The sequence below is a fragment of the Berghia stephanieae genome, chromosome 13 (genome assembly GCF_034508935.2).
Source record: "Berghia stephanieae isolate SIO BIC M18660-M18661 chromosome 13, UCSD_Bste_1.3, whole genome shotgun sequence".
Classification (NCBI taxonomy): Eukaryota; Metazoa; Mollusca; class Gastropoda; order Nudibranchia; family Aeolidiidae; genus Berghia; species Berghia stephanieae.
In genome coordinates this window covers 7452166-7476010 of record NC_088372.1, presented here as the reverse complement: position 1 = coordinate 7476010, position 23845 = coordinate 7452166, and the positions used below count along the sequence as shown (strand labels likewise).

Below are 23845 nucleotides of genomic sequence, written 5' to 3'. Positions count from 1 at the left end.
AAACGACCACAAAACCCTCAAGGTGAATTTTCCAGTCTTTGGCACCAAACCAACCTCAACCATTGGAAACGACCACAAAACCCTCAAGGTGAATTGTCCAGTCTTTGGCACCAAACCAACAACTCCTTCTTCTTCTTCTTTCAGCTTATCCCGCATTTTGCAGGGTTGTTATAATGAATGCCACATCTCCAAGCATCTCGGTTCAGAGCATCATCTTCCTCCAGGCCCAGTTCATCCTTACCCCACCATCTAGTCTTTGGGCGTTCCTTTTTCCTCTTTCCCGCTTATTGTAAGTCCACTACTTTCCTTCCCACGTATTCCCTCTCTCGTCTATATACAAGTCAGAACTATTTCAATCTATCTTCTCTCATCTTTACTGATACATTCTTCACTTCAGTCAACCTTCAAATTCGTTCATTTCTCACTTTCACCAAAACCAAACCAACAACTCCATCTCCATCAAATGCGACATGTGGACCTTTTCCCTAGAGTGTCTTCTTAGATATTACAGTGAATGACATAATTGTTTTTGTTTGTTTTGTTTTTAAGGGTTTTACAGTGCTGGCAACACATTTAGGTCATATCAGCGCCAGTAAAAAGGAAGAAAATGGGATAGTAATAAGTTCTTGAATTACAATTAAAGCACCCAAGACAAGGTAAGACAAATGGAAATTGTTTCAAATAGGAAGCAGATGTAGATTCCAAGAGCACAATATCAAAGTACTTAGTTTGAGATCACTAAACGTCTCATCCAGTTCCAGTCACAAGCACAGGTCCAAACTAAGACGGATACACTCAAATGTTACATACAGTGCATAGCCGAGAGATGATTTATAAGACAAAAAATATCATCTCCCAAAACTCTAACTATACAATTGACTGTTTCCCTCCCAGCCAGGGCCTGGACAAAACCAAGTAATCTCATTCCAAGACAAAGACAGAAAGCATATTGGAAAATAGACATAGGAGGATAGAAGACACAGTAAGTGCCTCCCTGCCCACTATGGTAGGTAAGGAACCCCACCCAGAATGACATAATCAGTCGGATGGTGAAAACGTTTGAACTGAGATATTGCCAAGTTTTGTTAGAAGGTCAATTTGTATCCATAAATCAACCCTTTTTGTACATCTTCAGGAAATATCAAAGCTTAATTTCACTTCTAAATATTTTTTACATCTAGTCAAGTTGAAAAAGTATAAAATTTGAGAAAAGTTGCTGGATACCTTTCCCACACATCTGACCATAACTTCATGAAAAATCACCCGATTTACTTCAAATAAAGATTAAAATGCTCAAGGGAGCATATTCTTTCAGAAAATGCAAAAATAAAAAAAATAACAAATGCAAATCCAAAAGTTTCACCTTCCGATTGATTATGTCATGCACCGACACATATCTTATTCTATATCATTTTTGTTGTTTTTTTTTTGTTTTGAAGCTATAAATATTCAAGCACATTCTACATATATATATATATTTTTTTTTTTTTTCGTTATTCCACAGCGTCAGGTGGGACGTTGTTCAATTTCTTGTTGATGGCACGGACCAGGTCTAACCGCCCAATCTCATGGAGAGATAAAGCATCCAAAAGTTTCTGTAATTTGATGTCTTCTGTGTTATCGGCATTGCTGTTGACGTCGCCTTCATCTCCGTCGACATTATTTCCATTGAGGGTGTTGTTGCCGTCCCTCCACTCAAACAGAATACTAAGCATTTGTCTGTATACATCCTGTAAAGTACAAGGAGAAGGTGTATTGTTAATTCTTATCCTATTTATCAAAAGGGAAGAAAAGTAAAAAAAAAAAAAGACAAAACTGGTTCCTATTTCATTGGAAGTGTAAAACCACTCTTCCTGAGGACTGAATACATACTTTGTGTAATTCATCTTCTGGTGTCAGAGTGATGACATCTTATTTTCTAGTCTAAATAAAAGCTGGTCGTCAATAAAGATCATCCATCCTCGAAATTTTACGTCCCATAATCCTAAGAATCTGCCTATACATCCTGCTACTGAAATAGTTATGTCACCTTTATGTAACCTATTCTTTGTTAGTACTACGAATGAATGGATACATACACACTTCCAAGGATTTTGGAACCCCAAAAAATAGAAAGTTTGACGCCATGACTTTTCTTCCCTATTATTATTCTTAGTTTTTTAAAAGATTTACGACAGCTGAAAAAGGGGAAACCTGAAACGTTCACATCATCTGTCTTCGTGAATTTAACTAAGGATTCTGGTTCCTTTCATTATTGTTATTCATTTCTTCCAGCTTTAAGCAGCAATATGTAACAGTGAATGACATAATCAGTCGGATGGTGAAAAGGTTTGAACTGAGATATTGCCAAGTTTAGTTAGAAGGTCAATTTTTATCCAAAATGAGTTTTTGTCATAAATGATTAAATCAACCATTTTTTACGTCTTCGGGGAATATCAAAGCTTAATTTCACTTCTTAATATATTTTTTACAGCTAGTCACGTTGAAAAAGTATGAAATTTGAGAAAAGTTGCTGGATACCTTTCTCATACATCTGACCATATCTTCATGAAAAATCACCCGATTTACTTCAAATAAAGATTAAAATGCTCTGAGGAGCACATTCTTTCAGAAAATGAAAAAAAAAAAAAAAGTAAATCCAAAATTATCACATTCCGACTGATTATGTCATGCACGGACACAAATATATAAATAAATAAAATTAAATACATTATGTTTTGTTTGTTGTTTTGTTTTTAAGGGTTTTACGGCGCTTGCAACACATTTAGGTCATATCAGCACCAGTAAATAGGAAGAAAATGGTATAGTAAAAAGTTCTAGAATTACAATTAAAGCATCCAAGACAAGGTAAGACATAGGGGAATTAGATCAAATAGGGAACAGATGTAGATTCCAAGAGCACACTATCAATGTACTTAGTTTAAGACCACTAAAAGTCTCATCCAGGCACAAGCACAGATCCCAAGAGGAATACACTCAAATGTTTTACAAATCATATATAATATAAAGAAACATAATACAGAGCATAGCAGAGAGATGATTTACAAGGAAAAAAAAATATCATCTCCCAAAACTATACATTCGACTGTTTCCCCCTCAACCAGGACATCCAGCCAGGACCAAGACAAAACCAAGTCATCTCATTCCAAGACAAAGACAGAAAGCATGTTGGAAAACAGATATAGGGGGATAGAAGACATAGCAAGACCTCCCTGCTCACTATGGGAGGTCAGGAACCCCACCCAGTTAAATACATGAAAAGACATACTCACATGTGGGAAATTGCACTGTGCCTGCAGTAATTGTTCATTCGTAACGTTGAGTTCAAACGCCAGCTTCTCAAATTCATGCGGCCCCAACCGACTGGCAAGCATGGAAATGTGTTTATCTGACAACTTCTTTGACCAAGGGCCGTCCACTGAATCGGGAGATGGTAAGGTCGAGTGTAAGAACTCCACGGCCACTTGCATGTGTCGAAAGTGACTGTGCTGGTCCTCGGGAAAGGCTGAAACCAAAAAGATTTAGTATACGATGAGATAAAATTTGGGGTCCCAAAAGCTCAGCTAGTAGTTTGTTTTGGTTTTTTAAGGGTTTTACGACGCTTGCCACACATCAAGGTCATATCAGCGCCAGTAAAAAGGAAGAAAATGGGAAAGTAAAAAGTTCTAGAATTACAATTAAAACACCCAAGAAAAGGTAAGACAAAGGGGAATTTGTTGTTTTTTGCTTTTATGTTTTTAAGGGTTTTACGGTGCTTGCAACACATCAAGGTCATATCAGTGCCAGTACAAAGGAAGAACATAGGAAAATAAAAAGTTCTAGAATTACAATTAAAACACCCAAGAAAAGGTAAGACAAAGGGGAATTTGTTCAAATAGGAAACAAATGTAGAGTCCAAGAGCACACTATCAATTTACTTAGTTTGAGATCACCTAAAAGTCTCACCCAGACACAAGCACATGTCCCACTAAGAGGAATACACTCAAATGTTTACAAATCATATGTTTAAAATAAAAATAACAGTACATAACAGAGAGATGATTTACAAGGAAAAAAATATTATTTCCCAAAACTATACACTCAACTGTTTCCCTCCCAGTCAAGGACTCTGGCCAGGGTCAGGACAAAACTTAGTAATCTCATTCCAAGACAAAGACAGAAAGCAATTGGAAAACAGATTCCGGGGGGGATAGAGCACACAGCAAGTACCTCCCTGTCCACAATGGGAGGTCAGGAACCCCATCCAGCCTGCCCGCTATGGGAGGTCAGGAACCCCATCCACCTGCCCGCTATGGGAGGTCAGGAACCCCACCCAGATGCCTGGGTTATTCCAGTCTTCCCGTGAAGGCAATTTTCCCCTGATTTTATCTTTATTCATTTTTCAATGAACAATGAACACAGTACAGGTAAGTGGTCTGATGTGGTATGACACTCGCCTAAGGACCAGAAGGATCATGTCCTGCTCTGAGAGGTTCATAGTTCGAGTCCTTGGTAAAGGCTCTTTACTATCGATCTCTAACCATCTCCTTACCACCTGCATCAAAATCGTCACATTTGTTACGACATAATATAATACATTTTTTAATATTCAGATTTTTTTTTGTACAATCACAAACTTTGAAGAATGATCTTTGTTGAATTAATGAGAACATACAGTTGTTTTGTAGAGAGCTTGTTTGAGTTTTAATTTTTTTAAAATCAATTTTTCTGCTGGGTAAGCCTGCCATTTTGGGGGAAATCCGATACTGAAAATGATTGGTCATGAAAGAGTAAATCTTACTCAAGTTAAATGGCTTCCTGGCCATTAGAAATATTGTCTTGCCAGAAAAAAAAAAATTGTTTATATCGCATAACAGGCATCTTGTTTCGTCATATTTCGTCATCTTATTGATGAGTAAATTATACGTTTTATTTTTTTATTCCATTTTGTTGAATGTTAATTTCATTTTGTAAAACTTGCATGGTTAGTGTGTGAAACTGTTGTGTGTGTCTGTTTGGCTCAGTACGAGTGTGTTTATGGTTTGATAAGTATATTGTAAAGCGCTTTGAGGCTTCGGCATTTAGCGCTATAAAAGAACAAGCAGCTATGTGTTCTAGTGGTATGACACTCGCTTTCGGATCGGAGGGTCCTGGGTTAGAGCCCCACTCAGCACATAGTTGAGTCCTTGGAAAAGGCTCTTTACTCACATTCTCTCACTGTATTCAGGTAAAATGTGTACCTGGTCGTTAACGGCGTTGTCTCTGTCGGGGAAAAAATTGTAATATCGCTTAACCAGCGTCATGTATAGTTCTATACATTACATGTTGCTGTTGGTAGGGACCCTTTGTAAAGCGCTTTGAGCATGTGTAGTGGATATTGCGAAATCTAAAAGCAAAGCTCGAGTTTGTTTGTTAGTTTGGAAATCTTACCAGGCTCATCAAGTGGAAAGACAAAACAGGTTGGTACGTTGTCCTCTGGAACTTTATCACAGCACTTTGAATGGTAGACTCCATTGGGCGGAGACCCCTCCAACACATCCCCTGGGTAGCGGTAAGGTTCATCGACACCCTTCAGCACGCAGTGCATGCAAATCAGGTTAAAATCACATTTCAACATGGGCCAATCTGGAAACAGCAGGATAGCAGCCTTCCGTACGTTCTTTATCAGGGACCACAGTTCCCATAGGTTATCACGGCCTCTCGTAGACGTCACAATCACAGTTCCGTGTTCTCTCCTCTCTTTTCTAACCAGCAGGGTTGAATTGTTTTTCTGCGCCAGGACGCCATCCTTCCAGTTATCTCTATCGCTTTCCGACAGAAAATCGTGAAGTTTTACCGACAGCTTTTCAAAAAAATTTGGGGGGCTTTCCCCGTAAAAGATGATCTCCATGCTCAGCTCGAATGTGTTGGATGGAAGCTCCGGTTTCCATTTCGAAGGCAAGGTTGAAGGTTCCTCCACTGGGAAGAACCAGGGAAATTGCACGACAAATGCTGAGCCTAAAAGAGCATTGGTGTGGAAGTTTACCACTTTAAAGCACAGATTAAACTTGAGCATCAGAGACAGAATCAGATTGATAAACGCTTCGTTTCCATCCTTGGAGAGCTTCAAGTGAACGAGAAGATATTGCATGAACTCTTTGGTCATCAAGCCCCTCTTGAGGAAATCTCTTTTCATTCTATTGAACTGTGACTCCTGCAAAGATGTTAGCAGGACAGTATCCTGGACAGTATCCTGGTCGAATTGCACAGTCTTGTCAAAATCATGCCTGAAAACGGCTCGAAGCATGTCAATGAGTTTCTCCGGCCTGTGAAAAATTGTAGTTCTGAGTTTGTCGTTATCCGGGTACCATACAATCTCTCCCGTTGAGTGCAAATACTTGAGTACCATCTCCAGGCTCCGTTCAGGGGAACCTCCGACACCGACAGACAAAGGACTGGTTTGATTAATCTGTCAAAATAGAACAAAACAAAAAAACAAAAACAAAAAAATTAATCTTTTTATTTAAGTCACGTTTTGAATGGTAATGTTTTGTTTAGTTGTTTTTGTTTGTATTGTTTTTTGGGGGTTTTTTTTTACATAATAAATACTCCCAAAAAAAACAGAAAAAGCCCCTATACATAAGTTCCTTTTCAAAAATGTCATTAAGCACAGGCAGAAGAAGATGATAATCAGATAGATTACGCATGAGAAAAAGTAAGACAAAGGGGAATAGTTCAAATAGGGAACTTATGTAAATTCTAAGGACGTACTATCAGTGCCCTTAGTTTGAGATCACCTTGAAGTTTGATCCTAAAACAAGCACAAGATCCCACCAAGAGGGATACACTCAAATGTTTACAAACCATTCTAAAATAATAATAAATAATAATAATAATAATAATAATAATAATAATAATAATAATAATAATAATAATAATAATAATAATAATAATAATAAATAATAATAATAATAATAAATAATAATAAATAATAATAATAATAATAATAATAATAATAATAATAATAATAATAATAATAATAATAATAATAATAATAATAATAATAATAATAATAATAATAATAATAATATAATAATAATAAATAATAATAATAATAATATAATAATAATAATAATAATAATAATAATATAATAATAATAATAATAATAATAATATAATAATATAATAATAATAATAATAATAATAATATAATAATAATAATAATGATAATAATAATAATAATATAATAATAAATAATAATAATAATAATAAAAATAATAATAATAATAATAATAATAATAATAATAATAATAATAATAATAATAATAATAATAATAATAATAATGCTTACCTCTGAGAATATTTCGAGAGCATCGCTGAAACCGACCACGTTCTCCTCCGTCGATTGCTGCAATCGTTCCAAGAACTTGAACCAAGTATCAGGCATTTCAGTGGGTTGGCTGGTCTTCAGAGTGTCGATGACGCAACAACGAAATTCCGACAACCCGACTAGGTCTCCAGCGCAACTCAGTACATGAATCTTGTCGGGAATCTATAGATTGAAACAAGGATTTAAAACTTGAGCTTTTTTATACCATAGGTCTCATGTCTAGGCCTGTAAATGAGCTCTATAAAAACTGACTGAAACTCTTTGTAATTCGTTGTAGTGGAAAAATCCAAAGAACCGAAATGAATAATAAACATAGACCTGTAAATGAGCTCTATAAAAATTGACTGAAACTGCAACTCTTCGTCTTCGTATCGGAAAAATCCAAAGAATCTAAATGAATAATAAACAACAAGCGCGCTTGAGCAAAACAATGGCAGAAAACTAATTTGCGAGGGAATTAATAAGGCTACTTACCATTGTTCCTTTTAATTAGGTGCCTAATCAGTGAAGAAACTAGAAATGGTCAACCAGTTTGTTTACAATGTGAGGCAATCGAGATGTACTGTAGCAATCCCTAACTTTCGATTTGAAGGTGTCTACATAGCGAGCTTCCGGCTTTCGCATTTTACTTTTTTATTACTTTTACTTCCCTCCAGGTAAATGTGGTCAAATTTGGCTTAGACGAAACAGTGAAATTTATCGCTCAGAGGCTCAGGAACATTCCTAATTACTTTACGATCATTCGACTACAATTCATTAATTCTTTCTTTCCTTGTTTAAAATATTTGAATTTGACGAATTGACTGATTTCAGTTAATTGACTGAGAATTTACAGGTCTAATTCATGTCGGAATTTTTGAAAAGAAGGAATATTTCGTGGCTTCCGTGGAACAAGCGTTTCATCATAAATTGAGTGGAGCAAGATATACCCACATTAATGACAATACTGGCAAGATATACCCACATTAATGACAATACTGGCAAAATATACCCACATTAATGACAATACTGGCAAGATATACCCACATTAATGACAATACTGGCAAAATATACCCACATTAATGACAATACTGGCAAGATATACCCACATTAATGACAATACTGGCAAAATATGTGAGGATGGCTGAGAAAATCCGGGGAAGACGCGGCAAGCTTCGATTCGAGATATGAGCCAAAATCGAAGATAAAGTGTTTCCCGTAGCAACAAATTCTATTCAGAAACAAATTCATAACTTGGGTTCATGAGGAGCCATTGCCTTATATCTATAAAAACCAAGACAGCACGTCACATTAATTCATTTTTGCCACATGGTGTTCCAATTTTCAATGCACAACTGTGACTTAAATTAAATCCTATCCTTTAAATATACACACACAAGTTCGGACTAAAGGCCAGAGGTATGGCCTATCTCAATTTATCAAATTGATATATAAAGTGTTGCTACTGGTTCTTGGTTGCATATTTTTTTACATTTTTGTGCATTTGCATATATATAAATATACATGGTGTCGCCATAGATTCTCACTTTTGTGTTTATCCATTTTTATGCATGCCACGTCTGTAAATGAATTTCCATTTTTAAAAAAAAAATTTGGGGGGATGAATAAAGTATATATTATTATTATTAATAGACATGGAAAGAAAATTTAAAATGGTAAATGATCATAAAGATGTGGTCTATACTACTGCATACATAATTCAATTTATGAAATTTGCGCATCTTTCCGGGTTTTCTCAGCCAGCCACACATATGGAACCAGACTGTATATAATAATTTCTGAAGATGAGGATCTCACCCAAATCCATGTGCATCGATTTCGTTCGTGAAGAGCCCAAATTTGTGACAAATATCAGACGCTGCCATTTCGTATGTGCTATGTTTAAAAATTAATTACGACGCTTTTTATCAATAAAAATGTCTGAAATTTGGCACACAATTAGTAAAGAGGTCATTTTAGATTATGTCAAGCGGCAAAACTTGTGCGATTACTAGAAAGCCGTTAAAAACAGATGTTTGCTCACTTGAGTGAAATATTTCTAAAATTATCAAGAGCAAAGATTTTGCCGTGAATAAGGTTATATATGCACATTTCATCTATTTATGTTTCAAATTTCATTGGAATATGATAAGTACTTTTCATGTATTATCACAAAACATCAACCCAATTTGCGATTCAATGGATGAGAATGGGAGACAGCCATTTTTCCGACCCATCGCCTGACACGCCATGTGACGTCAGCGAGGCAAGGCTGCCAAATGGCCAGACTTCCACCTGATAAAATTCGATTTAAAAAGTGGCTAAATACATACTCGCATGATTTTCACAAATAAGACTGACCCCCCTTAAAAAAGTAATTGAATTTAACAAACAAAAAATTGAATAGACTAGGATAAAAGTCACTGAGGCAAAAATAAATTAATAAGATTTAATAAAAGAAATAAAATTCTATATTTGGCCAATTTTTTTTGGGCATTTCTTTATATTGTCACGTCATAGGGGTGCTAAGCTTGTCGGCTATTGCATTTTGTCTTACTAATCAGTTGATAAATCGACTTTTTAACAATCTTTGTCCCCTTTGAAATAGACTTGTCCAAATTCTCTTTTCCTCACACTAAATTAACACACACACACATACACACACTCTCTCTCTCTCTACGATACCAGAGTTGCCATACCAGAAAGGCCGCGGGTTCGACCCCCCCCCCTCCCGCCCCCCAATCGCCGCCGCAAAGTTTTTATTCTCTGTTGTCTTCTGGCATTTTCCTACTCACTTAATTTCTTGTTATTCTCTCCGATACCTAATGCGCAAGCTCTCACCTTTGACCTTGTGTTGAGCATTTTCTGTAAAGAGTTGAGTTTCTGCTGCAGTCTCCCCTCTTTCAACTCGGGAATGGAACTGCCTCCCACTCTATGGCCTTGACCCTGCGGATTGATCAGCTGTTCCGTCAACCTCTTTATCTGTTTGTTGATTTGGTTCAATTTGCGCTGTTCGTTTCGCTTCATCAGGCGAAGAATGTCCTCTGTCTTCTCTTCGATATCTTCTTTGCTGCACATATCACTGTGCGTTCCTGTGACGATGATGGAGGCTCCGCAAGCCCTGTCCATAATGGCGTCCAGCCAGTGACCTATCAGGTCGTGGTAGAGATCGGTTGTGTATTTGTGGAGGTCAAACACGAGGACGTGGTAGGCGTCCGATGACAAAAACATGTGGTGTGCTGCTTGGTAAATGTGATGACCACCAAAATCCAGCACCTGGAAGAAATGAGAGAAAACGAGATAAAAAAAAAAGTTAGCTCAGGATAGAGAAGGATGGAAACTGTTTGTCTGTTGCCTATACCCTGACCCAGGGTGAAAAAGGCAATGATGATGATGATGATGATGATAGAGAAGGATGGAAACTGTTTGTCTATGGCCTATATCCTGACCCAGGGTGAAAAAGGCAATGATGATGATGATGGAAGAAATAAATAGATTTTTTTAAAGATTTAGAATTTTTAAAAATAATTTCTTTTTAGCAAAAATGTAACCTTTGACATCCACCTTTGTTGTTTTTTTGTTTGTTTTGTTTTTAATAGTATTAAGGCGCTTGCAACACATGGAAGATAATGGGATAGGGAAAAGTTCTAGAATTACAATTAAAGCACCCAAGAAAGGGTAAGACAAAAAAGAATTGGTTCAAATAAGAGCACGCTATCAAAGTTTGGGATCACCTAAAAGTCTCATCCAGGCAAAAATTTCTTACTTTTTCAACTTGACTAGCTGTAAAAAATATTTAGAAGTGAAATTAAGCTTTGATATTTCCCGAAGATGTACAAAAAGGGTTGATTTAATCATTGATGACAAGAACTCATTTTTGATAAAAATTGACTTTCTAACTAAACCTGTCAACATCTCAGTTCAAACATTTTCATTATTCTTGTCAAATCAACCCTTTTTGTACATCTTCGGGAAATATCAAAGCTTAATTTCATTTCTAAATATTCTTTTACAACCAGTCAAGTTGAAAAAGTATGAAATTGAGAAAAATTGCTGGATACGTTTCCATACATCTGACCATAACTTCATGAAAAATCATCCCATTTACTTCAAATAAAGATTAAAATGCTCTGGGGAGCATAATCTTTCAGAAAATGCAAAAAAAAAAAAAAAAAAATTTAAAAAAAAAATTGCAAATCCAAAATTTTCAATTCTGTCATACACTGACACAAATAAGTTTGTCTTCTTGTTTTTGTTTTTGTTTTGTTTACCTGCACCCTCAACCGTGACTCCGGTTCCCACAAATGTCGTTCCATGACCCAGGTCCTCTCATCGACATCGGTGAGATGAGCCCTTCCCAGCATCAAGGCCCGGCGCAAGCTTGTCTTGCCGGCATGAGCTGCTCCGATTAGAATCATCTTCCACCTGTGCCGAGCCTCCTTCACTCGGATTCCTGAAGAAAGACCAGGATGACGCATTCAATTAAAAAATTAAAATGAAATAGAGCTTTTAACTCTCTCCTTACCGATCCTTTTCAGTATTTTCCCAAAAATGGCAGGCCTACCCAGCAGAAAAATTGATTTTTTAAAACTCAAACAATCTCTCTACAAAACAACTTTATGTTCTTATTAATTGAACAAAGATCATTCTTCAAAGTTTGTGATGTACAAAATAAATCTGAATAAGAAAAAATGTATATTGTATCGTAACAAATGTGACGATTTTGCTGTAGGTGGTAAGGAGAGGGTTAAATAGCAAAATATCCACTAAACATTCTCTAAGCGCTTTACAAGGGGTCCCTGGCCAACAGTAACATTTAACATGTAGGACGAGACGCGACGCCTGTTAGGCAAAATTGCATTTATTTTTTTTCGGACAGAAGCAATGCTGTTAACGACCAGGTACTCATTTTACACCTGAGTATGGTGACAGAATGTGAGTAAAGAGCCTTTTTCCAAGGACTCAACTATGCGCCGAGCGAGCGAGGCTCGAACCCAGGACCTTCTGAGCAGAAAGCGGGTGTCATACCACTAGACCACATAGCCGCACTATGGGAGATCAGGAACCCCACCCAGAGCATTTTACATGGTGCAAGCTCTTGACTATATCAAATCTCTCATAAACGTCAATATACCATCAAGAAATCTTCCATCCTCCATCTCCATTCAACTCGAAACTAGAGGGTCTAAATCAAGACCAAATTTTCCAACAGATCTTTCTCTAATGCAGCTCCAAAAATCTGGAATTTCCTGTCCCCCGCAACCAGAAACTCTCCAACTTTTAACTCTTTCACGTCCAATTTAACGACTGAATTGTTTAAAATAGCCTTTACCTAATTTAGTTTATTCTTCTTCAATCTAAGCTTCCAGTGCTGTAGTTTTTAATTTTACTTTCCCTTTGTGAGTTCGTGATTTATTGTAAAGCGTCTTAGAGCATGAATTCATGGAATTTGCGCGCTATACGAGAGATTTGTTATGTCAAGTGCTTTGAGCAAGGGGTCTCAAGCCAACAGTGACACATACGATGTAGGACCAGAAATGCTCGGCTACGTGGTCTTCAACTAAACTTGTCAGTGCGTAGATCAAGACCCACATCAAGACCACATTTAGGTGGAAATCCGCCTTTAGCTGGCAATTTGCGGCAGCAAATATCAGGGCGATCTGCAAATTTTGGCAAATTTCCCAAAATTGGCAAATTGTGGCAAATTTTGGGAAAAATGGCAAATCGCGTGGCACAATTTGGGGAAAAAAAGAAGCGAAAACAAAATAACGAAAAAAAAGTGCGAAACTTGAGAAATGTTGCAGCTTTGCCTGGTCCCAAACCAAGGGAAGCTACTCTCTACGGATAATGGTCCTTTAAAATCTTTGTAACAACGCTATTCACAGTCATTTCATTTCTCAAGCCAAATAAATCGAGTCACACTTCCAATTTCAGTTTTTACTGAAACGCTTAGTTCTCCTCGGCAAATTTTTTGTCAAATTTCTTGTCAAATTTGGGGGTTTTTTTGGCAAATTTTAGGTCCCAATTTGGCAAAAAATGCAGATGACAGCTTTAGGCAGAAGATTCTCAGCCCTGTCTTAAGTAGTCCCTATGAGCTACCAGGCCCATAGAGCAGGAGTTTATCCCTGTCTCTATAGGGTGGAACAGGCAAAAGATATTACTTGCTATCATTTGTATAGGACAATAGTCTGTTGCAAAGAATTTTCCACCCGATCAAACAAACCCAGATACCCAAGGCAGGGGGGGGGGGGGGGGTCAGAAAATGAACCCAACTTTACACGGAATCAATATCAGTCCCTTACACATGTGAAGTGAGTGCTCTACCAACTGAGCAACCAGGATCCCCAATTCGTCTTTAGGGTTCGTCTTAAAAACTGATAAAAACAAATTCTCAATTGTCAGTGCTGCAAATTAAGGGGCAGCATAGCTCAGTGGTACGGTCTTTGCTTCGTACCCAAAAGGTTCTGAGTTTGATCACCCGCTGCTGTGCCCTAGCTCAATTTGCGACGCTGCACTGCGGAATAGACCCAAGAGACAAATTTCCCATATGGGATGAATAAAGGGAATTTTATTTAAGTTTTATTTATGGGGGACGAAGTGGCCGAGTGGGTTAAGGCATTGCACTGTGGCCTGGAAGGTCCTGGGTTCAGGTACTTTCATTTTTTTTTTCTTGGGTAAGATTATTAACTCCCGATTTGCTCACTTGGACAACATGGGTGATTCCTGTTGACATCAGACATCTTGTTTGATGGGTTATCCATATTCCTTCATGGAATGCCTAGGCGACGAAATCTTATGAAGTCGTGGCGGAAGGGGATAATTTTTTAACTTTTTTTTATTATTTTATTTACGTCAATTTTAAAAACATTTTTTAAAAAAAACAAAAAACAAAAAAATACCAGACCTTTCAGGAAGTGGAAAAGTGCTTTTGTCCCGTGTGTCGACATCTCTTTATACGGACTGCGTAGGTTATTATTGAAGACAAGAAAGCTGTCGTTTTTGGCCAACTTTTCTAATCGGTCGCTTAACAATGGGATTTCCGTCAAGTTGTTATTTGCAACATTCAGGTACTCCAGATTGGACAACTGGCAGATATTCTCGGGTAGCTGAAATAACGATTAATAGAGCAGAGAAGTTGATTTTTAAAAAAAAATTTTTTGATTTTTTTTTAGATTTTTATATAGCGCAGTATCCACTAAACGTGTTTTACAAAGCGTTTTACAAAGGATCCCTGGCCAACAGCAACATTTAACATTTAGGATGGAACATGACGCATGTTAGGCGATGTTACACTTTTTTAGGACAGAGACAACGCTGTTAACGACCAGGTACTCATTTTACACCTGAGTACGGTGAGAGAATGTGAGTAAAGAGGCTTTTCCAAGGACTCGACTATGCGCCGTGTGAACGAGGCTCGAACCCAGGACCGTCCGATCTGAAAGCGAGTGTCAAACCACTAGACCACATAGCCTCAAGTTGTGATGTCACACCTTCTACTCTTTCAATTCCAAACTAATTGGATTCAATAGTCTGATGACACGTCGCCCAGCAATGGCGGCCATCGTGGCTCTAAACAAAGAAAATCAGTATTTTTTATTCTTAATGCTGGCTAGAACTTTTCATATGTCTTGTGATCAGAATGTGTAAAAGTCAAAACATGATCAGATTTATAATTGTTTTTATTTCCTCTGGATACACTTTTATGCTCGTCGGAGAAATATTTCATAAGGGCGTCCGCCATTGTTCCGATAGTTTTGAGCCAGTTACTAAGTTACCATACGTCATTATGAGGGAAGTGACGTTACAACTGTTGAAGCGTATTGGCCAGTGTGTATGTAACCAGTCCAACAGAGGACTAATAATGAATAGGTTACGTATTGAATTACAAGACTATTTTACTAGCAGGAGATTCTAAAGACTTTCTGGATTTCAGTGGTGATGATGCCAAAAACTGAAAAGGTAGGAAAAATGTGAATGATTGCCCCTTTAAGCCCCATTATTTTTACAGCATTCACCCCCCCCCCCCCCCACACACACACACACGCACACACACATTTTTAGAGCAATTGAGATGATAAACTATCATTGATACTCTAGTTAACTTCTAGAGAGTGGGAAACGGCACCTATTTGTTCCACCACACATCAAATCTCCCACTGCCAGTAAATTTGATTGAGGGAAATATAACTTTTTTAAAAAGAGGAAATTCCTCCTCTGACTCAAAAATCGCGGATTTCCGCGGATCCGAGGAAAACCCTCAGCATTGCTGGATGTAAAAGAGTGAGGCTGGATGCTCGCTATCGATGACCAGCATGTATTTAGTAGACTAGAAAATAATATGTCACCACACTGAGAAGAAAGAAAGAGAGAGAGAGAGAGAGAGAGAGAGAGAGAGAGAGAGAGAGAGAGAGAGAGAGAGAGAGAGAGAGAGAGAGAGAGAGAGAGAGAGAGAGAGAGAGAGAGATACAGGGAGGATTTCATACATGTGTCAGTTGATTTTGTCCCACGGTCAAGTGATTCAAATTTTCCAGTGAGCAAATCTCATCAGGCAATGACGTGAGTTCGTTGTTGTCCAGACCAAGGTAGCGAAGTCGCTTTAACTGTTGTATTCCAGGTGGTATGGCTGTAAATAAGATTACGTAAAACATTATTGTGTTGTTTCCTCATCGCCAAAGTTGTGATAATCCTGAAAAGTGAGTGGAGCAGGGACTTATGTTGATAACGACTAGAAATGAAGTGAGTAGGAAAGTGCCAGAAGACAAAAGAGAATAATAATTTTGCCGCGACGATGGAGGCTCAAACCCGAATTATGGCAGCTTAGAAATAAAAATGATTTCCAATTGTTGCCCAAATTATTTGTGTCAGTCCATGACATAATCAGTTGGAAGGTGAAAATTTTGGATTTGCATTTTTCTTTCCTTGCCTTTTCTGAAAGAATATGCTCACCAGAGCATTTTAATTGAAGTATATCAGGTGATTTTTCATGAAATTATGTTCTGATGTATGGGAACAGTACCCAGAAACTTTTTTCAAATTTCATACTTTTTCAACTTGACTAGCTGTAAAAAATATAAGGAAGTGAAATTAAGCTTTGATATTTCTTAAAGATGTATAAAAAAAAGTGTTGATTTAATCATTTATGACATGAACTTATTTTCGATTTTAAAAAGTGACCTTCTAACTAAACTTGGCAATATCTCAGTTCAAACCTTTTTACCATCCGACTGATTTTATATTAAGTCATTCACCGTAACATTTGGCAGGATAGATACCTATCGTGTACATATCATACAGACACACACGACTTACATCTAATGAAGTTCTGATGGAGCTCCAATGACTCCAGATATCTGAGTTTGTATAAATCCGCAGACAGTTGGAGAATCGAGTTCCGCTGGGCATTGAGGGTGTTGATTTTGACCAAGCCACATATTTGAGGGGGAATTTCCATGAAAAAATTATCACTCAGATTAATGCTCTGCAAGAAGATAAAACAGAATACATTGTGTAAGTAAATCCTTTTTTTTAGCTTGGGCGACCGAAGAGTTACTGGAATTACAGGGAGAAGAATTAAAAAGAAGCTGATATACAGAGAAGTGGTAAGACCTGGAATGAGATAAAAAAGTTAGCTCAGGATAGAAAAGGATGGAAACTGTTTGTCTGTGGCCAATACCCTGACCCAGGGTGAAAAAGGCAATGATGATGATGATGATGATGATGATAGAGAAGGATGGAAACTGTTTGTCTGTGGCCAATACCCTGACCCAGGGTGAAAAAGGCAATGGTGATGATGATGATGATGATAGAGAAGGATGGAAACTGTTTAAATGTGGCCTATACCCTGACCCAGGGTGAAAAAGGCAATGATGATGATGATGACGATGATGATGATGAAATTTAAATTGAGCTTTTATATAGCGCAATATCCACTAATTCACTAAACATACTCAAAGCGCTTTACAAGTGGTCCCTAACCAACAGCAACGCTTAACATGTAGGACGAGATATGACGCCTATTAGGTGAGATTACACTTTTTTTGGACAAAGACAACGCTGTTAATTAACAGGTACTCATCTTACACCCGAGTACGGTGAGAGAATGTGAGTAAAGAGCCTTTTCCAAGGACTCAATTATGCACAGAGCGAGTGAGACTCAACCCAGGACCTCCCAATCCGAAAGCAAGTGTCATACCACTAGACCACATAGCCGCACAAGTAAAATAAAAAGTAGAAAGTAAAAACTAAAACAGCCTTTCAGAGCCATGAAGCCAATAATGGAGCTGGACTCGATCCCAGTTTCTATAGTGTGGAATGGGCAATAGCAATTTTTAATAATAATAATAATAATAATAATAATAATAATAATAATAATAATAATAATAATAATAATAATAATAATAACAACAATAATAATAATAATAATTACAATAATATATAATCTATAAATATTTATAAATTATAATAATAATAATGATAATAATAATAATAATAATAATAATAATAATAATAATAATAAAATAATAATAATAATAATAATAATAATAATAATAATAATAATAATAATAATAATAATAATAATGATGATGATGATGATGATGATGATGATGATGATGTTGATGATGATGATGATGATAATGATAATGATGATGATGACGACGAAGACGATAATAATATGTTTGTTTTTGTTTTTAAGGGTTTTACGGCGCTTGCAACACATTTAGGTTATATCAGCGCCAGTAAAAAGGAAGAAAATGGGATAGTAAAAAGTTCTAGAATTACAATTAAAGCACCCAAGAGAAAGTAAGACAAAGGGGAATGGGAACAAATAGGGATCAGATGTAGATTCCAAGAGCATACCACCAATGTACTTAGTTTGAGATCACCTATGTCTCATCCGGACACAAGCACAAAATCCAACAAAGAGGAATACACTCAAATGCTTACATTATACATTAAAAATAACCAATATAATAATACATAACAGAGAGATGATTTACAAGGAAAAAAATATCATCTCCCAAAACAATAACTATGCATTTGACTGTTTCCCTCTCAGCCAGGACTCCGACGAGGGCCCGGAAAAAACCAAGTAATCTCATTCCAAGACAAAGACAGAAAGCTTGTTGGATAAGATATAAGGGGATAGAAGACATAGTATGTACCTCCCTGCCCGCTATGGGAGGTCAGGATCCCCACCCAGACGATAATAATAATAATAGTAATAAAAATAATAATAATAATAATAATAATAATAATAATAATAATAATAATAATAATAATAATAATAATAATAATAATAATAATAATTTATTCTATTCATTCATAGGAATTTTATTTTTTTTGTTTGTTTGTTGCTTTAGGTCTCTTCCAACACAATTGAGGTTATATGAGAGACCGCTGAAACAAAAAAACAAGCAATCTAACAAAAATAGTACAAATGTAAATCAAAATCATAACCTAAAGATATCATAAGCTAAATTATAAATAACCAAGAACAAGCAGGCAGAAGATTTACAGAAAAAAAATATCCCCTGTCTAAAATACAGTCACAAACCAAAGAAGCAGGATAGGCTAGTAAAGAGAAGAAGAAACGACATCACTATCGGATCGTACACCCATGCGAACATCATAGGTATATGATTCAAGGGTGATGCTCCCATCCAACCAACCGCGGAATTTTTTTTTTTTTTTTTTTTTTACAGACTTGTTGAACAGACATGTATAATAATAAGTTAGCAGATACTTTCCACCTTTAGGATAATGTTTTTGTTTTTAAGGGTTTTACAGCGCTTGCAACACATTTAGGTCATATCAACGCCAGTAAAAAGGAAGAAAATTGGATAGAAAAAAATTCTAGATGTGTACAATTAAAAGGACTTGAGGGAAAAGTAAGACATAGGGGAAATGGCTCAAATAGGGAACAGATGTAGATTCCAAGAGCACACTATCAGTGTACTCAGTTTGATGATATTAATTTCTCAAAAGTCTCACCCAGACAACAGCACAAGATCCCACAAAGAGGAATACACTCAAATATTACTTAGTTATCTTGCATTTTATTCTATTTTATTTGTTTTCCACGTTAATTCGTGTATTGTGGTGCTGACGAAGGGTTTGTACCAGAAACGTCCATTGTCTGTATCGTTCCTATACGAAGCCTCTCCATTTTCACGCTTTCGCTAGCAATTCAGGAGGAAACCATTTACTGAACTTTTTACACAAACAAATTGATCGACCCTTGCTGATTATGTACATACTTTTCTTTACATTTAGCAGGTAATTAGAAAAAAATACTGATGGTTTATAACATACCGAATTCCGTAAATATACAGATAACTGGTAACCTTGTGATATATCAATTGGCACAGAACAAAACAAAAAAAAAGCCTGAAACAAAACAGAAATTTGACTTACTTGAACGTCCTCCAGACACAACAACGCCTCTGGGATCACAGATCTCAAGCGCAAAGCTCCAGACAGATCTACGTGTTTCAGCCGTGAGCATTTCTTTAAATCTTGCGAAACATCGATCAGCTGGTTCCATTTCAAATTTAAAGTTTCAAGTTTTTTAAGGTGTCCGATGCACGATGGGATTTCACTGATTTGTTGCCACGAGATATCCAGTTGGATTAGACTGGATAAATGGCACACACACTCAGGAAAAGTTGTAAGATGATTCTCACTCTCTGCATAAAACTTGCCGGAAATATTCAAAACTTTTAAATTCTTGCATTTCCTCAACTCGTCCGGAATTTCTGTCAGCAGATTTCCACCGAGATTAAGTGTCTTTAAATTTTTGAGAAGTGCAATGCATCTGTCCAAATACTGTAAGTAATTGTGTTGAAAATTTAGATATTCCAACTTCGTCAGCTTGAAGACGACAGCTGGGATTTGATTGAAGTTATTGAATGAAAGATCTAATTTTTTCATATGTCTGCATTCAGCGAAGGCTAAAGGGAGCTGAGAAAGGTAGTTTCCCGTGGCCTCAAAGACGGTCAGCTCATTGCTGAGGGACCCGAGCGCCATTCCACGACATGGAAAACTGAGGAGTCTAAGGAAAGGAATGTGGACCTCAAAGAATGTTCTAGAGTAGATAGCTTTCGGCACCCAACCTTTGAAAGCCCCTTCCTCAACAAAGATGGATTCCCTCCCCGTGCGTTCATCGGTGACGACATACTGATTGAGTTGCTCTGTGGCCGACATTTCATCATCCAGATGGTCAAGATCTGAGGGGAAAGTTTCAAAAATGGAAGAGTTGACCCAAATATCTAATTCGAAACAAAAAACAACAAAACAAAAAAACACATAAATTTTTTTTTTTTAATTTTAATCTACAAATTCCAAACATCAAATATCTCATTTAATATATTAATTTTACTGTGGTAGTTTGAAATTGGACAATTATAATATACAGTTAGTGATTGCCTACATGCCCTGTGGTTGGGAAGCAGAAACAAAAAAAAGGGCAAGTTGGTGAAATTTGTTTTGTTTTTAAGGGTTTTACGACAATTGCAACACATTAAGGTCATATCAGCGCCAAAAAAAAAAAATAGAAAATGGGACAGTAAAAAGTTATAGAATTACTATTAAAGCACTTAAGAAAAGGTAAGACAAAGGGGAATTGGTTCAAATAGGAAATAGATGATTCCAAGAGCACATTATCAAAGTTCTTAGTTCGAGATCACCTAACTAAAAGTTTCATCCAGACACAAGCACAGGCCCCCACTAAGAGAGGTACACTCAAATGTTTACAAATCATATAATATGTAAACAAAATATACAGGCATAACATAGAAATGATCTAAAATTACAAGACCAAAAATATAATATCCCAAAAACTATACATTTGACTGTTTCCCTCCCGGCTAGGGTATCCGGTCAGGGCCATGACAAAACCAAGTAATCTCATTTCATTCCAAGACAAAGACAGAAACCAGTTGGAAAACAGACGTAGGAGGATAGAAGACACAGTAAGTCAGGAAGTGCCTCCCTGCCCGCTATGGGAGAAGTTGATGAAAAGCAAGGTTAATAATACATGAACATTTATTATATTTTCTCACATGACAAACAATGATAATCATGCTACAGTAGGCCACGTTGAACCAAAATTCCTTTCAAATAGTTCAGGTTGACTGCTAGTTGTCCTTTTTTGTCGCATCAGTTAAAAGTATCTGTCACTGTTTGGAGCTGGGTACCTACTCACTACTCTTTCACACCCCCTGTGAGATTGGGGTTAATCTATTTATTTTAATTAAGTGCCCTACCTAAGGCCTAAAGTAAATAGTGATCAAATGTCAAATCCAGCTTCTTTAAAAAAGCAAATGGATCAATGAAATTTCTTTTGTCACTTTGATCTGAAAACGTCAAACTGGCAATTCGACTTTTTATTTTCAACAAGGAAGAAAGTTGTTAATCATCAAATCTGTTCATAGTCCACCAACCATTTAAATTTGTACTACCCACCTACCTGTTAACTTTATTGATCATCTTTTGTTTCTATAATTTGTGCATTCTGGCCACAAGTTTGGGGATATTGATGATGGCCGGGATTTTTTTTTATCCCCCCCCCCCCCCTTTTTTTTTTTTTTGAGCAAGTCTATTCTTTTCTCCCTTTTGTTTGGCCTTTTGTTCCGTTTCTGATCATGTATTTGTTTTTTTTAATTTAATTTTTTTTTTTTTATTATTGTTTTTGTTTTTTTTATCCTCCATCTGACCATTTGATCACTCTCTGAATATTTCTGTTTGTTTGCTTTTTAATTATTTATTCTTTTTAGATACTTTTTGAGACCGGAGTGGGGACGAATATGACAATTTGCTGTACAGGAACCAAGAGAGAGAGAGAGAGAGAGAGAGAGAGAGAGAGAGAGAGAGAGAGAGAGAGAGAGAGAGAGAGAGAGAGGGTTTGTTTTTTTTTAAAGAGGTGGGGGGCGGGGGGGGGGGGGGGATGGATGGGACATATATCCCTTGCAACGCTCTGTAAAAAGAAGACTGAATTTTTTTTAAAAACGTGGTGGGACCAGGATTCGAACCCACACCGTCGATTCTGGTAAACCTTCCAGGGCAGACGACTTAACCATTCGGCCATGAATGACACCCACTTTGAAGTTGACGCATATTTTATATTGTTCTAGTAACAACTGATTTATTGTTGGTTAATTTTATGTTTTTATATTTATAGATATTTTATTAACCTTCCTTATTTGTATGTGCATTTGGAAATATTCCATATTCTGGAATATGGATAATTGTTTAAAAGAGCGGCGTTTCAAATATGTGTCTGGGAATAACGAATTTTCTGGGAATATTCACAGTTTCACAGCGATTTTTCACACTTAGTTTGGCATTTTGCATAAAATCTTTCTGCCAACTTGTTACATGTGTCTTGGAATAACGAAAATTGGTGTCTGGGAATAATGACAGCCTTCAATATAATAGAAGTAAAGGTCCTGGGTTCGAGCCTCGCTCGGCGCATCGCTCTCATTCCCGTTCCCTCGCCGTATTCAGGTGTAAAATGAGTAACTGATCGTCGTTAACAGCAGTCTCCGTCGGGAAAAAAAAAGTAAAATAATCTTATAGGTGCATAAAAAAACGATGTCGTGAAGAGTAAGAGATACACATCACACTGGCCAATGGCTGTCAACAGAAGAGGTGCATATCAGATCATAAAAACCCCAACAACAGTGTTGTAGACGATTTCCACAGCACAGTCAGTTGTCAACACTGTCTGCTGTGGATAATCGTCTTTTTAAAACCCAAATACAGATACAAATCCAATGGCTAAATATTTCAGATTGCAAACCTTTGATTTGAAAAAGACACCCGATATTGGAGGAAAGACGGTTCAAATTCTACAACGACATGTAGATAGGTCCAATGATCCAATGTCAATCAATTTCTCCTCATCTCAACACAGCCCTCCATCTTAGATCCAGTCAGGTCCGACAATTCTAATCTTCATTTGTGGTGATGCTCATCTTATAAAGCTACTTCTGAGAAGAGTTACTTCCCCTAACGAAAGAGTGAAAATGGAGAGACATCGTATGGGAACAAGAGACAATGGACGTTTCGGGTACAAACCATAAATCAGCACAACGATACACAAATTAACGTGGAAAAGGTGTAATTTGTGTATATTGTTGTATTGACGAAGGGTTTGTACCCGAAACGCCCATTGTCTGTTCTATTTTGTTCCCATACGAAGCCTCTCTTTCGTTAGTATTTTCACGATCACCGGCTTCAGGCAGCCTCTACCGTTTTCTACAGTTACCTCCCCTTCAACATTTGATGCATTTTTTAATGCAAGTATAAATAGCTAGGGGAATTAGGGTAAAATTGTGCAAATTAGTGATGAAAGCACCAAATTTGGTACAAAGTAACTTGAGACCACTTTTAATCGATGTTGATATAGAACCACATTGAGAAATTCATCTAACAGTGTAAAATAGGGAGATGAAAATCCGCCTATATGAGCTATATTAAAACAAAGGGACGTAATCCATGAAATATTTGTTGACAATT

At 36.8% G+C, this 23845-nt stretch overlaps 1 protein-coding gene across 1 annotated transcript; it reads right to left on the bottom strand.

The window, feature by feature from the left end:
• Nucleotides 1-526: 526 nt before the first annotated feature.
• On the bottom strand, nucleotides 527-23280 carry LOC144959073 (malignant fibrous histiocytoma-amplified sequence 1 homolog). The gene is made up of 11 exons (XM_078891445.1): nucleotides 23127-23280; nucleotides 19742-20553; nucleotides 16637-16805; nucleotides 15811-15950; nucleotides 14232-14433; nucleotides 11599-11780; nucleotides 10169-10603; nucleotides 7310-7510; nucleotides 5410-6427; nucleotides 3273-3505; nucleotides 527-1730 (listed from the first exon to the last, which is right to left on the bottom strand). The coding sequence occupies exons 2-11, from the start codon at nucleotides 20528-20530 to the stop codon at nucleotides 1494-1496; spliced, it is 3606 nt and encodes a 1201-aa protein (XP_078747571.1). The 5' UTR covers nucleotides 20531-20553; nucleotides 23127-23280; the 3' UTR covers nucleotides 527-1493.
• Between the last annotated feature and the right edge of the window lie 565 nt (nucleotides 23281-23845).

Coding starts and splice junctions, on each gene's coding strand:
- LOC144959073 (XM_078891445.1), bottom strand. CDS start 20,530: ATGTCGGCCACAGAGCAACTCAATCAGTATGTCGTCACCGATGAACGC. Junction 10,604..11,598: donor AGTCACGGTTGAGGGTGCAG/GTAAACAAAACA, acceptor CATTTCTTCCAG/GTGCTGGATTTTGGTGGTCA. Junction 7,511..10,168: donor TGCTCAACACAAGGTCAAAG/GTGAGAGCTTGC, acceptor TTCAATCTATAG/ATTCCCGACAAGATTCATGT.